Source organism: Echiichthys vipera (genome assembly GCF_963691815.1).
Source record: "Echiichthys vipera genome assembly, chromosome: 3".
In the NCBI taxonomy this organism is placed as follows: domain Eukaryota; kingdom Metazoa; phylum Chordata; class Actinopteri; order Perciformes; family Trachinidae; genus Echiichthys; species Echiichthys vipera.
In genome coordinates this window covers 11,469,357-11,489,926 of record NC_139828.1, presented here as the reverse complement: position 1 = coordinate 11,489,926, position 20,570 = coordinate 11,469,357, and the positions used below count along the sequence as shown (strand labels likewise).

Genomic DNA, 20,570 nt, shown 5'->3' with positions numbered 1-20,570 from the left:
GGCCAGCTTCCTTTTGCCTTCAAAATAAAAGAAAAACGTGAGTCTTCACCAACGCGCAACACGCATGGTTTATTAGACAGCCATCCTTCATCGTGGTATTGCAGGCTGTGCTTTTCAAGGCTACAGAAATGTGCACATGTTGTTCTTAGAGCCAGTTTGTACTGATACGTTTGTGAGGGAAGTTTTTATTCTGAAAATAAACGCCGGAATTGCTACATTGTATTGCTGCACGCTTGACAAGTGTTGTATTTCCACCTGGCCAGGGAGGCAGAGAGGTCTCACCATCACATCCCGCAGGAGTGTGTAGCAGTCTGTCTGAACGGAGGAAGCGGCAACATGTCTAATCTCCACATCACAGGGATTTTTCTCACTTTGTGTTTGGCTCCAACTGTAAGTGATTTACTTTAACATATATATTTTTTTACATTTGCCACGTAGAGAACTTGAAGCTCTCTTTTGCAGTAATGTGTAGCCCTATAGAGTTCATCCCAAACATTGCGAGAACTAGTTATGAGAGATGAATAAACACTAGGTCTCCCCTTATTCTCTTACCTACCTCCTGTCTGCACCTACATGTTATTATGTATATTAATGACTTGCTGTAATGAGTTTTAATCAAACAAGACAAGGAGTATGCGTGCGTGCGCCTCTGCGCGAGTGTGTGCACGCCCTGCGTCTGCCTGCACCTGATATGCAGATGTTTGGTTCCTCGCAGGTCCAAAGTAATTTTCTTCTCATTAACGTTTTGCATCATAAAACGCACTGCAGGACGGTATATCAGCAGACTGATCTGAAGCCAGAAGTAGGCCTGTAATGCGTACTGAATGAATGTGAATAAATATAAAGTGTGTATGACTGCAACTCCAACTGTGTGTGTGTGTGTGTGTGGTGTGTGTGTGTGTGTGCGTGTTAAATGTAAATAAATTAATATATCAGCTTAGTTGGCCTTAATACACTAATGCAAACTTAGACATAAGAGCTAAGAACAAGGACAACTAAGCTGTACAAAAATAGACAGGTATGTGAAAAATTGGTATATATATTTATATATATATATTTATATACTGTATATAGCACAAATGACCAGACCACAACAGCAATTATTACATGTGGTAAAAATGCCCCAAATTTACTGGTTTTAACTTACATTCTGGTTCCAGGATTTTACTGTTTTTTCCAGGATTTACTGTTTTTGTTAGTCTTCTGTTATAATTATCTGATCTTTTTTTTTAGTTTTGAGCTATTGGTCGGATTTACTTTTTTTTTGGACATTTTATAGACAATCAGTTTGTCTACAGATTATTGTATAATAACAAAAATCATTAATTGCACTGCTAATGTAGCTGACTTTTATTGTTATCTGTGACCTGGTTATATTTTATCATTACTTTGTGTGTGTGTGTGTGTGTGTGTGTGTGTGTGTGTGTGTGTGTGTGTGTGTGTGTGTGTATGTGTATGTGTATGTGTGTGTGTGTGTGTGTGTGTGTGTGTGTGTGTGTGTGTGTGTGTGTGTGTGTGTGCGTGCTTGCGTGTGTGTGTGTGAATTTGGTTATCTTTCCCTAATTCACTTTAGTGATATTCAGAAAGTAAAAACAACTGAATGGCGTTTGCTTATATAACCACTTTGTTTACTATGTGCAGTATTTGTACAATTCGTCTTGGCAAATCAGCCGTGAAGAAGCAAGACAGGCAACAATTCGTACACACATATGCACAGTCACACGCCAACAGTCTTTTTTTTTTAAATCAACACCTTTATTAGGTTATTAGAACACGGCCATCTCAGTAATTTCCGTAACAGAATAGAAATATGAGAAACAGGCAAACAGGTGGTGTGATGATCAGCGTGACAGAGAGAGAATGGGAACAGGGCAGACACTCATCACCGTGTTCCACTTCAGTCTATTCACTTTCAATGCGCAGGACTGCAGAGAATTATAATGAACTAATGGGATCCATAACACACACACACACACACAAACACACACACTCACTCACTCACGCACTCACTCACTCACTCACTCACTCACTCACTCACTCACTCACTCACTCACTCTGTTACAGATGTTCAGATATGATTGAAATTTTGTAGCAACTTTAAGCAGCGCCTGAAAGATAAAAACAAACATACAGTACATGCCAAACATTTTTGCCTGGTCATATTTCTTCCTGCATCGTGAAACTAATTTGTAGGTTTAAGTCCAAACGTACATCTTAATATTATAAATTAAACCTCATCCCCCATGGGGCCGTGTCAGTAGAATAAAGCATTCATCATTGCTGATCATGCTGGCTGAGGTTCTTTGCAAACTTGTAGTTGGACTTGAAGTATGCGGTGTCAGTAAGACTACTGCAGCCACCTAGCTAGCTGAAATGCAGTTATCTAGATTATCAAAAAGGATTCATTTTACATCTGAAATCTTAATCTGTCCAAAAGCATTTGACACTTGATTAACTCAAATAAACAAATAGATATCCCAATACTAAATATAACGCTTTAGAAAACTCATTGTAGCATTATACTAAACAATTTCAACCTCATCAGAGTTGCTTGGATTTGGCTGTTGTTCTACCTCTACAGTAACCTGACTCTCGCCAGATGAATTTGGTCCTCCTGCTTCACTCATCCATCTGAGATCGCTCCATAGGGAAGTGATTTCAGGAGGCTGGGCCTTATCAAAAAAATCTTTGCATATGATTGGATAAACCACTTGTCCGTCATCTTTATTGACGTACGTGAAATAGCAGCATTGATGTTGACGCCTGCCGCCTCGATGCGAGCCACCATTGTTGTCTGAATCACAAACAGTCGCTTCTCTGCTATGTCGCATCTATGAAACCCCGTCCGGGGCTCCTGATTGGCTTGACCAGTTTTTGTGGACTCACTTTCCTTTGGAGCGAATCCAGGTGGTTGAGTGGAGCTAGGTGGAGTCAAGATGGAAGCAAGGTGGAACGAAAGTCATCAGGTTACCTCTACAGAATAGGAACTTGAAAAAGGCCAAAATAGAAATCAGCAGTACGGTTGCTACAGTCAGGAATAGTAGCAGTACATCTAAACAGTGGTAGGAGTACCAGGGCATCTTATAGGCCTCTGTACGTAAATGAGAAGCCCCTCTATGGCGCATCACATATTCCACCCAGAAGATGGCCTTATCCATGGGCGCCATTGGCTGATCTCTGTGTAAGCGTGACAGTCTTTGCATATTCTGTCTGTAGCTGTCATGATGGAGCACTTCGTTAAGACCTTGCTCAAAACTGTGGCTGTTAACATCAGCTAGCTCAATGATCTTTCCGGCCCCTCTCTCCTGTAGACGTAGAAGATTGTCATACTGGTCAAAGAACACGGGTATGCCGAGCACAGGGACCCCGTGGTAAACGGCCTCCCGGACTCCGTTGCTTCCTCCATGAGATACAAAGACTTTGGTCTGTGGGTGACCCAGAAGGTCCCTCTGTGGCATCCAGTCCACTATGAGAGTGTTGTTGCCCAAAGTAGAGGGACGCTCCCCTTTGTGCTTCCATATCACCTGATCAGAAAATGAAATCATTATGAATTTACCAGCAGATATACAGTATCATGAGGTTGCAGTCTGTACTTTCCACACCACATTATGATTATGTAATAATGTATTTTTAATAATATGTTTTATATAGAGAGCAAGATACGTAAAGACACTTTAGATAAACAAAAATTTAAACAATATAAGTGCATAAAGCGTAGGACATGAAAGTTTAAAAAAGTGAGTTTTGAGTAACTTATTGAACATTGTATAAAGTGTTGCACAGATGTTTAATTACTCTTTAAATTAATCCATCCATTTTCTACACCCAACTCATCATGACTCATCAGACAACCTGTGCAGGCTGCCAGTCGATCACAAGGCTATAGTTTTTTTACATATTTCTTGTAGGACTGATTTCTTCATTTGTAGTCTTTTACCAATGCCTTTCTCATCTCTTCTCATCTTCAACCGCTTATCCGGGGTCGGGTCGCAGGGGCAGCAGTTTTAGCACCCCAAACTTCCCTTTCCACATTAACCAGCTCTAACTGGGGGATCCCAAGGCGTTCCCAGGCCAGTGTGGAGATATAATCTCTCCACCTAGTCCTGGGTCTTCCCCGAGGCCTCCTCCCAGCTGGATGTGCCTGGAACACCTCCCTAGGGAGGCGCCCAGGGGGCATCCTTACTAGATGCCCGAACCACCTCAACTGGCTCCTTTCAACGCAAAGGAGCAGCGGCTCTACTCCGAGTTCCTCGCAGATGGCTGAACTTCTCACCCTCTCTCTAAGGGAGACTCCAGCCACCCTCCTGAGAAAACCCATTTTGGCTGCTTGTACCTGCGACCTCGTTCTTTCGGTCATGACCCAGCTTTCATGACCATAGATGAGGGTAGGAACAAAGATTGACCGGTAGATAGAGAGCATTGCCTTCGGTCTCTGCTCTCTTTTCGTCACTACGGTGTGGTATATATATATATATATATATATATATATATATATATATATATGTATTATATTATAATATTGCCTTTTATTGAATAGATTTTACAATGGCTTTATCAGTGCCTAAATATCAGCCAAACAGGTAGCATTTTGAACTGCACATTTCAGCCTTTAACCTTCATTGTCATTGCAAAAGTGAAACCTTGAGCCTACCTTTTGAGGCATCTTGGCAAAGACGCTGGCGATTTCATTTTCAACCTCCAAGGGGAAAGCGTTCACGAACGTTCCCAGAGTCATGATGATGACTCCCTTCTCCCCAGCGCTCTGAACAAACTCCTCCAGGTCGGCTGGCAGAGGTTGAGCTGGTTTACACTGGAACCCTCCAATGTAAATGACATTTGGCATCGTGGGCCTAGGGAATTCAAGGGCAAAATCTGACCTGAAAAGCCAAATGTCTGCTTCCTGAAGGAGCGACATTATGTCACAGCCACCCTCGATGTATTTATCACAGATGGCATCATAGTTCGGCTGCACTATAAATTTCTGCTGGAACACTATAATGCCGTAGAAAAGCATGTTTTTGACCCTCTGGATAAAATTCATTTTGTCTGTCAAGCCCGATCCTAACACTGGGATATAAGAGACAGGTGAGGGGGCTATCGCAAAGTGTCCTTCTCCGCTGATGGTAGAGTGAACATTGAGCACCATGGGCAGTTTGAGATACTTGGCTAGTATGACCCCGACTGGTATATCTGGGTCTGTTAGAACAAGATCATACTGTGCATCGATTAAGCTTTTGATCATATTTTCATCCCCAAGGATTTCAGCAAGGGCACTATCAGCCCACAATGAATGAAGCTGAGACAGCATAGAGAAAAAATTCTTGGTGAATTTCAAGAAAGTAAGTGCTGATGCCTCCTCTCTCTGCGCCTAAAAAAAAAAGCATACAAAAAGTGGTGAAAAAGTGATAACATTAATAATGTTTCAGGACCCCCTTAGTGCCCAGTTCATAATTACATACCTTCATATGCTCCTGTAGGTACACAGAGAAGTCGTCTAAACCTTTATTCATTTCAATGGTAATGGAGCTGTAGAGAGGAGACTTTTCTTCAATATACCAGCTGTTGGAGGCCCTCATCACAGTGATGCTGTGCCCCTTGGCATGAAGTCCTTCTAGCAGGATCTTCATATTGATCCAGTGACTGCCGTCCCCAGGGAACACCAGAATGTTTCCTCCATCACAAGTTGGTGTGAAGGAAATCAGACAAACACTAAGGAATATAAATATTCCACAAACACGATGCAGTGGCATAGTTCCTGAAATGTAAGCGAGAGATGTAATCACATGAGATACCTCTTCAAATAATTGTCGAGGAGAAATGGGCTTAATAAGTTCAGGGGGTTTTGTCAGGTAAAAATGATCAAGGTACAGTATCTGCTGGTAAAATAAACGTGAAACTACAGGTCATTTCATTTATGGAATTTAAAGTAGTATGGTACTAACCACAATTTGATAATTTTTAAAATTCACTTACCCGTGGTAAAGAGCTGCAACAGTAATGCTACCCAACCGCAGACTGAGTTCATCTAAGCATTCTTTATTTGTGTTCAGACTCCAGAGATGGTAAATGATTTATTCATTGTATAATCCGGCATTAGACATTGACTGAAACACGGCACGGCCTCAGAGGAGGTCACTGTAAGAGCTCCAGTTCTTTACCATGCGAATCAAGGCTTTCAACACACTAACCCTAACCCTTAACACACACCAAAACAATCCTTCTTCTTCTTCTTCTTCTTCTTCTTCTTCTTCTTCTTCTTCTTCTTCTTCTTCTTCTTCTTCTTCTTCTTCTTCTTCTTCTTCTTTTTCTTCTTCTTCTTCTTCTTCTTCATTGTGTGTGTTTTTCAGCACAGGACACACATTTGCAGAAAGAATATATTTTTTCTAATTGGAGAGGAATGATCAGCTTAAGTCTTTACTTGGTTTTTATGTGCTGATATTTTCCGATTAAAAAGGTTCACACCAGCCCTCTCAATCCGATTGAAAATCCATTCTGATCGGGCTAGTCTCTTCCAATTAAGGTGTTTACATGAGGTCTTTTTATTCTGATTGAGCTATCATTCCGATTATTAGTGGACTATTGGGGGCCATGTAAACGCGCCTATAGAGAGGTCCCGACCAGTTGATTCTATCTTAGCAAACAAGAAACCTTCAAGTGATTTTCCACAAAATATCAGAACTTCAGCTACTGTCTCTGTGTGTACTCTCTTTCTGATTGACTGTATGTTTTATATTTCTATCCTGTGCCATACTACCGCAGCAGCAGCAGCAGCAGCAGTGTAAAAGACAATCTCATTTGCTATCAAAAAAGAAGGCAACATCTGAAAAAATGAACTCAATTTGATGGCCCCTTTTTGGGTAGTTAGTGGATGATGGGCTTCACTGCTCAGTGAATATTTTTACAGCAGTCTGCATGCTAACCTGGCTTTGTGATGGAGCCTTTAGCTTTGCATATGGCTTCATGGTTCATATCTAGACTACCTTATGCAGCCACCCATCTCTCTATATCCCTATCTCCGTTTCTGTCTCTTAAATGCAGCGTAGTGTCTCCCTGTATCCCTCCATTCAGTTAAAATGCAAGAGCACGTCATCAGCCACTTGTCTTGACTCTTGCTTTGTTCCTCACCCCCTGCCATTCAAAGCTTTGCTAGTTTCCTCTCCACTGCACACCTTTCTTGTAGAATAAAATGTCTCCATAGGACCTCCTTGCATAAAAAACAGGGAAGCCATGTGTAGTATGATGACTGCCATCTGACACACAGTGTGCCATTAAGCTGATGCTCTTGAGTAGTGTGCTTTATGGTAACATGAGTGCATGTCTTTCTGCTTTTAAAATAAATGCTCGAACTGGCACTGTTCAGTCCGGGCTCAAACAATGAATTATTAACACAAGTTTACCAGAGAACAATATACTGTTATATCTGTATACATGTCCCACCATGAAGCATAAGCCTACTTAACCTGAAACTCTGATTCCTCTGCAGGAGGCAAGATAACCTGCTTTGTTCATGCATCCCTTGTGTACGTTTGAACAGGAAGAGCAGTAATTGCTGCATAAATTGCTCAATGACGCCTCTAATTAAATTATTTGCATTACATTAAGAACAAAGAATTGACAGCGATTTGCTCAGGTTGCTTTCGACACGTCTATTCCTCATTAATAGAGGGAGCGATGGTGCTGAGAGGTTGCATGTTTGTTCCTGCTTATTTAAACCCCCCCCCCAACAACTGTCAGGAGGATTTTGCTCAGTTCCAACTAGTTTCCTGTATTGGGGTTTTTTCTGTAGGTGATTTTGATATATTTGCTAAAGTGGTTTGTTATGCTGCACAAACACAAGCTCGGGCTTTTTTTTTTCTAACAACCCCATTATTTGTTTGATGTGTGTGAGATGGTGAGCATGGTGACGGTTAGACACAAAATAAGGTGAAAGGGCTGAGGTCAGTGATTGCGTTGGAGAAACAGAAATAAACACTTTCTGTTCAAAACATTTTCACTTATGGTTATCCATTATGAAATGTATTATTTCAAGGCGCAACATTATTCTTGATTGAATACACAGCATTTTAAGTTTCAATCCTTTAAATGCTTTGGCTTTGCCTTTGATGTGAATCTCAAAGGGAGGCTATTTCTTGTGAGAGGCACCTGTTGAACGAGTGAAGAAGATCAAATATCTTATACTGATACTTCAGTCAAATAAAGGAATATGTTTGAATCTAAACATGTATTACTGTTTGAAATGCATCATTTTTGTGCACTGCCATTATATGTTTGGCCTTTTATTTTCAATTTCCAAAGCAATTTTGTTTTTCCGACAATATCAAACCCTTACTCAGTTCAAACTGTATGCGCAACATTATAATGATAAAAAGCCATATCTATGCAAGGCGTTCTCAGTCATGTAATGTTATGAAATGGCTCCAGGTGGGTTTGTATGACTACAGATGTTTCTCACTCAGATAAGCTCAGATCTTTCTAATGGAAATGATTGTAACACACATAGAGTGCATCCTAATGGATAACACTCAGGAAGCTGGGGAGAAAGTCTCCAGAGGGAGTGTTTGTGGTCCCAGAGGAATTTAGCCGCTGAAGTTTCTTTTCATTAAGAGTTCCCTCAGGTGTTTCAAAGAATAATGGAACTAACTAAGCTAAATCCAGAACAAGTGGCTGCACAATATGTCTATTAGTAACAGAGATGACTTCATTATAGTTGTGTCTGGCTGTTACGTTGTCCTCTGTGTTTTATTAATCTTCACTATTAAAACCAAAGGAGAGACTCAAATAGCACTGCAACATGGAAAAAAAATAAAAGCATCCTTAAAGTTTTAATTCAGAAATGGAAAGGCATATAAATACCTCCTTTTTGCTACCTTTGTCTCATTTGTTTCTTTCATCTTAACACACACACACACACACACATACACACACACACACACACACACTGACAGAGCCTGACTGACAGAGCCTGACATGATGGTGAATTGGTGAATATTTCCAGCGACTGGAAATAAGAGCATGTGCTGGGCTCACTCTCTTCCATCTATGCTATTTCTTTTGAGATATGTGAATATGCTGTATGTATGTGTTTCACTTGCCTAAATAAGATACAAAAATCCAGGTAGCCTGCCATATGAAAGCAGATAATAGTATACCAACATGTGAAGGTAAATTACAAGTAAACAGATAAATACTGTACTCAATAGCATGAAGATATTTTATCAGAAAACACACACTGTTGCAGTGTGTTGTCAAAGCTGTGAAAAGGTCACCACGGCACTAAGGCTTAAGGCAACAAAAGTAGTTTGGCATTCTTATTTGTTTCAGTTTGAGATAAATGTTAACCAACTGCGAATGCGGTTTTTCTGATTTTATTTGGCATCATGAAACCGAGGCATTAGCAGAGACAGAATGACAGAAGGATCTCTGAGTGGTACTAAATAGATGGAGCTCAGTTGATGGCGAAGACAATCATCTGTGTCCTTAGGGACAAACTAATTTAATTAATTGTCTGAGCTTCCCCTCTCTGTTCACTGTAGTTAAAGATCATTTTGCTAAATGCCACTGGTACGTTTTGTCAAAAGGTTACTGTTTTAGAGGGAAAGCATTTCTTGCCAAAGGCACAGTGGGTCACTGCCCTTTGGAAATTGACATACACATGAAATCCCCTTTTCATGAAATAACAGACCACTGTGTCCTCAGCTTGAATGTCTGTTTATGTCTAATAGAGCATCCCTTCCTTGCTTCCTTACTTCCTACCTCTAGGCTTTGTCAGGCCTGCACCCTGAATGCGAGTACATATTTCAGCTGGAGAAAGAAGAGCGTCACTGCCTTCAGTACATTGCAGAGCAGAGCAACAGAACCACAGGTGTGTGTTTCCATTTTAAAAGTCATCCTGCATCAATATGAACCCAGGCGTGGCTGCAGTTGGGATATGAAATATACTGCAAATGTTCACATTAAGTCCAAGAGTCTAAGCTGGAATAAATGCTTCACAGGCAGTAATCAGTTGTCAGAGCGTCCCAACTGCAGAATGAAAATGTACTGGGTGATCTATCACTGTGATGCATCTGTGGAGGAGACCATTAAGGATAGTTATATAAGGGTTTATGTATGTAATATATCTCAAGATAAAGCTCTTGGTTGGAGATCTACAGTACCTCCTTATCCTTGTGTTAATACAATTCACACAGAGGTGGAAGCTATGGCTTTGAGGAATGTTATTGCTTGTACTGTGCATGATACACCCCATTTACCTCTACTGTATCTCCATGAGTATATATTTAAACTGTATACATTTTGTGTGGCAGTGTATGACAGTTCATATAAATGTGTTCATGGAGTCTCTCTTCCGATGAACTACCCTGATAGACACATACTTACCTTTTTTTCCCGAAAACTTTTTTTGTTCTTCTCTGAAAAGGCTGTCGGCCATTCTGGGATGCAGTCACCTGCTGGCCTCATGCAGCCGTTGGCGAGACAGTCCAAACGGCTTGTCCTGCCATCTTCTCCTTCTTCAAAAACAACACAGGTGACAAAAGGCTCACATGATTAAAGGAGTGAGAAGGGTGTTCACGCTGAAATAATGTTGAGAGCAGCATCTAATGATTTCATGAAGCATGTTTATTTATTTACTCGTTCAGTCATTCATTTACTGATTTTTTTTTTGAATGTTTTGTGTATTAGAGGCATGCTCAGGCTTGATACTGTAGATTGTCACAAGAGACTGAAATCAAATTTGTTTTTCTTAACAGGTAAATTAGCAGGTGTGTACGCAGATTGTGAAACCCATACAAATGTTTTACAAAAAGAGCAAACAAGAAGCATGTTGGCATTACGTGTCTTAACATGACTAAGAGTCTACAGCCATGCTAACGGCCATGTGTGGCTGTACTAATTAAATGCTAATGCATTCATGTCATATTAGATGGATGGTAGACAAAGGAAAGCATGCCATAATTACAACAAACGAGCATTCACTGTCATCCGTGGATTGATTACTGTATGGGCTTACTGGAATTACACAGCTAGGCTCAGTGGTCCCAGGTGTCAGAGGTCCTGACTGACAAAATGTTGCTGAAAAAAACACAAAAAAATTCCAAAGAGACGCTTAATTACCACAAACATACACAAAACGACTGCAAACGGCACAGATGACTACAAAGAGACATAAAATGACAAAAAAAAATAGAAAATAGACGCTAAACCGCCACAAAAAGATGCAAAATGACTAAATATAGATGATAAAACAACCACATAACTCACCACAAGGAGGTGCAAAATGACCTTATGGAGAACCAAAATTTCGACTGATGCAAAACGACTAAAAAACAGATTCAAATCCACCATAAAAGATGCAAAACGACTAAAAGTAGACACAAATCAATCATTAACAGACGCAAAATGACTAAAAATCGATACAAAATAACTAAAAGTAGACTCTTGGAGCTTGGGTGTCTTCTCCCTATATAATATGATGGGGGGCCTCTACGGTACATGTCTGTGCCCAGGGGAACTTTTGCCTCATAATCCATCAATGCCTTCCTCTGACAACTCAATGAGGATGTATGATCACAGACTTGGTTGTGGGATTACCAGCATGGCTAAAAACACCAAACAATTGATCTCTTTTTCTTGACAAGTTCGTGAATCTAATCTGAAGATTACCAATTCATGGCTGACTCTTTGAAATTTTAACGTTTTATCTCAGGTTCAGTGAGCCGTAACTGCACCAGTGAAGGTTGGTCCAGACCTTTCCCACCGTACCGCATCGCCTGCAGTGTGGATGATGATATTCCTGAGGTGAGAGTTGCTGGAGGCGAGGCAGATAAAGAGGTCGGATTGGGTGATGGGAAATTGAAAGGGCAGAGGTCAGGACAGGAGCAGAGGCAACAGGTACAAGGTGACGACCCAACAGAAAAAGAACTAATAGAAATTGTCAAATCTCAGAAACCCTCAATTAGAAAAGAAAAATGCACCGTGTTACAAGAGTCTATTGTCAACATGTTAGTCCAGCCTGTCAGACTGTTATGCGGTGGAACTGCTGCACATATACGTTGCATATCTTGGGGAAAGTTGAGATTCAACTATGCTAACTGGCTCGACAGCTCTCAGGGGCAGAAAATTAAATCTGTTCAAACATAAATTTGCCTCATGTAAAAATAGTTTTGCCATCGGCCATCAGATAATAGCTCAAATTATGTTGTTTCATGGGGATGGTGTTGTACTGGACAGCGTTTTGGGAGGATAATTATCAGAAAACGACATTATGTGCTATACAGAGCATCTTTTGTCTTGACTTTAAAAAATAGCCTAACCTTCCAATAGCAGCAGTGTTGGAACATCATTAAATACAAGTTCTGATGTAATTAAGTAGCTTTTATGTACGTTTTTGAGTCGATTCGGGAGTTGGCTAATACTGCCATTAAGCCCAAAATATGGAGAAAGCTTTGTTGCAGTCATCTCTTCTTTCATGAGCCATGAGTCTGCCATTTGGTCTCATTTTGAGACATTACATTCATTTGAGGTTTGATAGCATTTTCAAAAGCCTGGAGTAGAACGTCCTTTTATAAACAATCCTCTTCCTCGTCTTGCTTTCAGACAGAGCAGTCATACTTTGCCATGGTGAAGCTGATATACACCATCGGCTACAGCATCTCTCTGGTGGTGCTGTCTGTTGCTGTGTTAATACTGTTGCTCTTCAGGTAAGAACAGATGGCAGTGATGTAAATTGTGGTTATCCAGAGAAAAGAAAGACAGACTTTTACTTATTTGTTATCAGTAAGAAGGCCATTCCGTTCACCACAGAAAGCCAAGCAAGAGCAACCACAACAAAGATTGTTCCAAGACAATCTTCGTCCTGGGTCTAATAAAACTCCTTTAACACTACCTGACACTGACGCCTTTAGGTTTGACTACTTTAAAATGGTGTCTTAGTGTAGCTTGACACTCCCATCTCTGTACACTAAAATTGAAGCAAGAGTCAGCGGGGATTAGCTTAGTTTAACGTAGCTTATCTTATTTTAGCATAAGCAGCTAGTCTGGCACTGCCAAAAGTGCAAGAACATCTTGTATCTTGTATGTTCAATCTGTACACAAGCTGAAATGTACAATTTGTAGTTTTATAACTTAAGTTCTTGGCCACTACCTATCATGCTAACCACGTTGACTCTAGTCTTCTTTCTCTTGCGTAGAAAGAAAACAACAAGCGTATTTAACCAAAAAAGTCATACTCTTCTTTCAGGGAAAAGGAGCGATGCTGTTGTAAGAAGCATTTTAAAGCCACTGACCCTGAAACCCAAAGTGAAAACCAAACATAACTAATTAAATCCGTTGTCATGGTGTTATGATGACTTCCTATAATCCCTTATGTGCTCTTATCTCTCATTTTCTTTCAGTATTTTCTGTCTTGGATTTCAACACAGGCAACAGTTCCTCTAGTGCACTTAGAAACTGATTGATACAATGTCAGCCACTTCACCGGTTCACTGGATTAAAAGAAGTAGGAGCGTGTAGAAACACAAAACCTTTGTCATGTATTGTTTATTTTCTTAGGGTGTAACAATGTGTTGTAAAGCAGAAGTTATTCTGATCACCTGGCTTTGATATTTATTGTGCATTACAACACTGCAGTACATTCATTGTGTGTATGCCAACTGATGTTTTTTAACAGGAGGCTGCGTTGCGCCAGGAACTTCATTCACATCCAGCTCTTCCTCACTTTTATCCTGAAAGCGGTGGCGGTGTTCATAAAGGATGCAACTCTGTTCTCAAGTGACGACACCAACCACTGCACCCTTTCCACAGTAAGATAATGATGTTGAGGAAAAGAGGTTGGGTTAGTTGGCTTAGTTGTGCTAAGAAATTCCTGTGGGCAGATTGGCTATCACTCTCATCTCATATCAACTGTGCACCTCCTCTCTCATACTAATCCCCCTTTATAATTCACTCTGTGTCCTTCTTTTCCTTCCTGTCTTTTCTGTCCAGTTTGCCTGTAAAGCGTCTGTGGTCTTCTGTCACTACTGTGTAATGTCCAATTTTTTCTGGCTCCTGGTGGAGGCGCTCTACCTCAATTCCCTGCTGCTTTCGTCCTTTTATCACAGCCGTCGCTGCCTCTGGGGCTTCAGCCTGCTGGGATGGGGTGAGAGACGTTGACGTGCCGTTTCATCAGCATATGTTATGCTGAGCTGCAGAGTTTGGATTCTGGGATATCCCAAAAATACACTATTTTGTGGTTATTTATGGAAGGGCATTAAACAAGGGGACTTAAAAAGATGTATCATTTATATTTTTCAGATTTTTTAATTTTACTCTCTGTATTAAATGTTTTTTTGCTCAAGGTTTGTTGCACATAGAGAAAGAGCGAAAGTAGCATGCTAAAATATTCTCTGCTTTCTAGTTTCTTCTGATCTTAAGAAACAGATGTTTGTTATTATTAATATCCCTGGAATTTGGTGCTCCAAACTTGGAGTGCAGATATAATGGCACTGTGTGATTTTCAGAAATCACACTCGAACATTTTTTTTGGGGGGGAGTGTATTCGCCTCGTCTTGCAGCTTTTTTTTTTCCTCAACTCAGTGTGTATTGGTTTCGTCTCACTGACATTAGTTTTGCTTTTCTGCCCTACCACAGGTGTACCTCTGCTCTTCATCCTCCTGTGGATTGGATCCAGGGTGTATTTTGAGGACACAGAGTTTGTATAAATTACCACTTTTATCTCCAAAAGCAGAGTCTTTTGTTATATATATCGCCAGCTCTTTGCAACTAGTCTTGCATTGCCAGACCTATCCAGAGGGTGAAAACAAGAATATTCAGACAGACAAAATGACGAAAATAATGGGTTTTTTGAACATTAAAACACGCAAACATGGAAATAGCCTAAAAAATTGCATAAAATTGGGCCTTTAATGACCAACAGAGCTACGATGTATAGCAATTTCCTAAAAGATGTATTGATTAATAGCATTAGGAGAGAAGTTTAGGTACTTTTTTTTCCTTTTAAACAAATGTGTAATTTGCACTCACTTTGTACTACTTACTGTACGGTCAGTTGAAGTTTTTGTACATCACCTAAAAAGAACTCCTGCAGATGGACTAAAGCTAAGATGTCTCCCTATATACTGTAGATGCTGGGACTTAACAGAGGACTCGCTCTATTGGTGGATCATCAAAGGACCAATTGTTGTGTCTATAACGGTAAATGCTCATGTTGTGCAGAAACAAGTGAAACTGCTAAACACATTGCTAGATTACAGCTTGTTATGCAGATGATTTGTCTATTTTCCTTTTAGAGATGGTTTTCGGAGAAATGATCTGATCTTTTGTGCGTGTTAGAATAGTATCTTAATTCTCCTTTTTAAATCAACAGATCAATTTTATTTTCTTCATGAACATCATCAGAATCCTGATACAGAAGCTCAATCCTCGGCTGATCCACTTCAATAACTCCTCTCAGTACAGGTAATGCTTTAGCCGCAGACACAGTGTGAGAGGCTGAAGTCAGCATTGATACAGCGTTACTGCATTTATCGCTTTTATCAAATTTAGCTTTGATATTTCCCCTGTAAAGTCTTGAGTTTTCAAAGTTGTGTCTCTGGGACTTATCTTTAACTGTTAAGCTTCCTCGGTCTCATGGGTAACTTTTAAAATACTTTTTCACTCTGATAAGTAGACACTTTGATGTAGGGAAATATGCAAGTTGTGTGTAAATTATTGTATATATTTTGTACTTATTGCACCGTGGGTTTGAGACAAACACATTTTCGATTCCTCTGTATGTCTGGCACATATTGCAGAAATTGACACTAAAGCTGACTTTGACTTTGAAAGGGGTTGATTCACTACAGTGGCAATGTACAATTCTTTTAGTCACTCCCGAACCTCAAACTTGTCATTCTGGCCACGTCAATGTACCTTTCTACTTCCCAGAGTTAGAATATCTAATTGAGATACGCTCACTAATTGGCTGAAAGTGTTAATGAACATCATCCATATTCAGATATTATAAAAGACAAAGGCATGTACATTGAGTGATGCTTAACTTTATAGCACCAAGCAGATTGATATGTTCCCCTATAAAAAAAGAATTCCTCTGCCCTCACATTTTATTATCCTCACTTTGAATCATGTACCTGTTGACACCGTTTACCGCATAATCAAAAGCCGTGCACAGACGAACACAAACATGCAATCATCCTCTTGATTGGCACCTGATTACATGCCTGCATGCATGATGCTTTACGGAGGAGCACTCAGATTAGACGTGCACTAAATGACTCCCTGAGGTAGTTTTACCTCCTGTATCATGTTTCTTTCCTTCTGTGCAACAGACGCCTGACTAAGTCCACCCTCCTCCTCATCCCTCTGTTTGGTACTCACTACATGGTCTTCAATTTTCTGCCTGACTACTTCAATGTTAACCTGAGACTCTGTATCGAGCTCTGCATTGGTTCATTCCAGGTACACACATGCACACACACGCACACACACACACACACACACACACACACACACACACACACACACACACACACACACACACACACACACACACACACATACACACACACATATAGACGCGTATATAAACACTGGATATTCTGACAGCAATATATTGTCTGTAATCAAATACCATGAGAACACAGAAACACTTCAACCCGTGCCACTTCATGTCACATGTGGAACAGGCTGGTTTGTGAGCCAGCTCTTCAAATTGGATTTCGCTTCTGTTCCCCTTCCTGTTGAGAATTCAAATTAATCAGGATTCAGGCAGAGAAGTGTCACAGAATTATGGATTAAACTAGTAACAAAGTGTCTAGTCGTAACACAGGATTTGTTTATGAAAGAGGTGAAACAAATAAGTCTAATTTCAGTCTGGTTGTTTTAGTGTAATCAGAAAACAAGAGAGCAGAGAAAAGGCAACAGAGTTGAGAGCCGTCTCCTTTAGATAACACACAGGCAGTGCATCATTGGAGGTAGAAATCCAAATCACTCATTATTCTACTCTTGTTTTCTGGCTGTGTGAGAGAAGCATAATAGATTTTCCTGGCCTACTTTCATTCTTCTGATCTAATTTGTCATCTGATATCGAAGCTGTCTTCACATGAGATTTTAATGATGTGGACTCATCCGAAATGTTAATGAATAAAACCATCTCTCTTACAGGGGCTCCTTGTAGCAATTCTCTATTGCTTTCTCAATCAAGAGGTCAGTACAAGTCATGCCACTCTCACGCATTTACTATTACATATTCAACATAGCACACAAGTAACTTACAGCTCTCTGTTGCAAAGCAAACCTGCTTATCCAGATCACATACCAGTGAGGGATGAGCGATTCATGGTTGTCAGGATTTAAAAAGCAAAACAATTTGTAACTCTCTTCCCTTTGCATAAGCGAAGGACCCCAAGTACTTGTGTAACCACTAAAATTAATGTGCGGTCACACAGTCTGTGTTTAATACTCAGTACACATAGTGTTTACTATTTGGTGCTTTAGGGCCTCTTTGGTAAAGTCACTCATTTATAATAGACAAATGGATGAGTTTATTCAATCTACATTGACATCCTCTTATAGATTAAAAAACTGAACACAAATTACCATTCTGATGCAAGTGGAAATAATATCTAATGCTTCATAAATTCCACCGATACTACAATAACATAAATAAATGCCTTAGAATCTAATAAGATGACTCGTGTGATGCATGAGAAACCAATGAATTCAGGGTTCAGGATTTACCTTTCAAGACCTCTTGAGTTTTTGGGTGCTGTTTTTTTGGAAAATAGACTTTATTTGATCTTTATTTTATTGATTTTCTTGCAGAGAGTTGGATGAGAAGATTGTCACTTTCATGTCTGGTCATTAGATATACAGTTCGCAGGCAGTTGGCTTAGTGTAAAGCCAGGTATACTATAGTGATGTACAGTATCTCTTGTTTGTTTAAAATCCATACAAACACCAAAGGGTAAAAGCAATTTTTACAGGGGGTTATACCAGACTTTTTTTGGGCTACCAGCAGTTGCCAGATAACCAGTGTAGACTCCAAGAAACATTGCTTCTGGACAAGAAATTGTCCATAACTCCCTTAACACAGCCAACAGTTTTTGTGCATATATATGCATATATAACATGGTTTTTAGCGGTGCTGGTAAGCAGATGTTATTGCTGTTGGGCAGAGCTAACCCAAACTATCAAGATTCAGGCTGTAGCTTCAAATTTAATCGCTAAAGAATTTTTATCGATTTTCTCATCTAAATCTTCCCAAGAAAGAAAATAATGATATTTCCCAAAACGTCAAACTATTGCTTTAAGTACATTATATTACAGTGTTCTGTAAAGAGTACATTTACACTATTTATTCATAAACCAATTACATAACCCCTTGAACAAATATATGTGTTGCATCATCTTGAAAACAGCCTAATACTGCATTTCCTGTATGTATACGTGCATGTTTGACAGGTCCAAAAAGAGGTCCACATGCAGTGGCTGAGGTGGCAGGAGCGGAGCTATGGTGTGGTTTCACCTGCCGCAAAATGCAGCCAGATGGACACGCCCTTCTAGTGGTGGCCTTCACCCTCATCCTACAGGTCCGATGCTACTTGGACATTCACTGAAGACTGCTTCTGACTTCTTCATACTTCACCGTCTCCAACAGGCTGCACAGTATGCACAGCACCAGTGGTTGTCGGCCATGGTGTAAGTTTTCATTTCAAACCCGTTGATAGACTCATTTACTGGCTGCGCTCCTTCAGCCACAATGGAGGAACTGAGGTGACCTTTCTCATGGAGAATGATTCTGTAATCTCATGAGATTTTACACACATTTTAAAGACAGATCCTGCCAATTTCCCATGCATTTCCCAAAAGCCACTGTGGCGACAACTTTAGAAAGATCAGCTTCAAGATTTCTGTGGAGGCCTCACGGATCAAATTAAAGGATGATACTTTTGCTGTGCTTAGGGTTTAGCCTGTTGTTAAAGAACCATTCATTTAATTAACATTCATTTATAAATTTAAGTAAATAAATTTCACTGGATCGGGACGTAGGTTTTAACCGACAAAACAACACACTATCTTGTCGAGTCTACATTTTTGTTTACTAAAGTAAAATACAGCATATTTAAATTTGATCCCATTTATCATAGATGCTGTATCCTACTGCCAAGTGACACACGCGAGAATCATCACTCTCACGAATCATCACTCAGCGGACTCACATGGCAGTGAAAATGGGTTATTATTAAAGACACGTCTCGCTGATTTTAATCTAATCTGTGTCATGGCAACGTGGGCATCGTGTTCAGATGAGCGATGTTTGGCTCTTCGCGGCAGAAGTCTCTGTTGAACGGAGCATCGGAGATTTTGAAAAAAAAACACGTCGTCCTGCGAATTTAGGCAAATCTCCAAAGCTCTGTGCTGGGAGGACTTCTGCCACTGACAGGCCAAACACCATTCATCTGAACACAACTGCTGCATTGCCATGACAGAGACATGGATTGAAATGGGTCTCTTTAGTGACTTTCATTTATTATTCAGTGGTATTATAACAATGTATTACATAATAGTTCATATTATCTCAGACTGTGGGTCCAGCGCACAGGGAGATGTACTGTAAATATGCTTTCTTGTGGTCTTTGTCCTTATTCAAATTTTTTGTATAATATTTATGAATGTATGTAGCCTATGTACTTTATTTATTCACAGTAAGGATCGAGGTAAAAGAAAGTAAACACCTTAATTGCAGCTCAATGAATTAATATATTTGAGTGTACTCATGTTGAGCCGTAGCATTAGCTGCTATAGTGTGGTTTTATTTTTTTGGAGTGAAACCTGCACCTGCTTGAACACCGTTGAGAGTCACTTTACTGTAAAGTAGACTCATGTCCTGTGGTCGCAAATTAAAAAAAACATGAGCGTAAACGTTATCGTGGTAGTAATTCTAAATGATTTGTTGTCAATATATGTGACGCTTATATGTTGTACAATAGTTTGAACTGCATGGATCAAAAAAATTCCCATACATTTTTGTTAGACCTTTTTGTATGCAATTTAGATTCATATTTGCGTTCTTTATGTGTTGTTACTTGTTACAAAGGAGTTTCTTTTACAAACTGTTTGCCAAAAACTAAATGTATTCTGTCAGACTGTTGTTTCGTTTGGATATTGCTGCTTTCCTTGTGCCTCGTGCCTCAAAACGTGTTCATGCAGGTTAAAGCATAAAGATGTTTACTCAGCTTCATTGTGGTTCTCTGCAACCTTTCACAAAATTAAGATATCATCAGCTGGCAGCTACAAAATGTTAAAACAGTGATAAAAGCTAAAGCCATCAAACTCCTTGTGGCTGCATGTAATTCATATAATGAAGCTTTGTCATTCTTAAAAACAACATGGAAATATTTTGTAAAATTTCAAATATGCTTCATAAGGAAAACCTTAATAAATTTGATTCTTAAGAGCAGTGTCTTTTGTAAAACAATGGTATTTTTTTCCAACCAGCCAACATCGTTATTTTCAAACTGCTGCTATGATGAGGTATCCATGTGTTTAACTACATATTTTAGACATTTTAAGAT

The 20,570-nt window shown here is 39.8% G+C and overlaps 2 protein-coding genes across 2 annotated transcripts; one reads left to right on the top strand and one right to left on the bottom strand.

Annotated features, from left to right (window-relative positions):
- Nucleotides 1-336: 336 nt before the first annotated feature.
- On the top strand, nucleotides 337-18,558 carry ghrhrl (growth hormone releasing hormone receptor, like; the record flags this gene model as incomplete). The annotated part of the gene is made up of 13 exons (XM_083940358.1): nucleotides 337-390; nucleotides 9,760-9,862; nucleotides 10,418-10,525; nucleotides 11,705-11,796; nucleotides 12,595-12,698; nucleotides 13,667-13,799; nucleotides 13,981-14,134; nucleotides 14,626-14,686; nucleotides 15,120-15,189; nucleotides 15,362-15,453; nucleotides 16,323-16,452; nucleotides 17,158-17,199; nucleotides 18,457-18,558. 13 exons carry the CDS (start codon nucleotides 337-339, stop codon nucleotides 18,556-18,558), a joined length of 1,245 nt encoding a protein of 414 aa, XP_083796484.1.
- LOC310966823 (UDP-glucuronosyltransferase 2C1-like) lies at nucleotides 2,922-5,750 on the bottom strand (the record flags this gene model as incomplete). Its single annotated transcript, XM_083940751.1, has 3 exons — nucleotides 2,922-3,524; nucleotides 4,652-5,368; nucleotides 5,460-5,750. 3 exons carry the CDS (start codon nucleotides 5,748-5,750, stop codon nucleotides 2,922-2,924), a joined length of 1,611 nt encoding a protein of 536 aa, XP_083796877.1.
- Nucleotides 18,559-20,570: the final 2,012 nt, after the last annotated feature.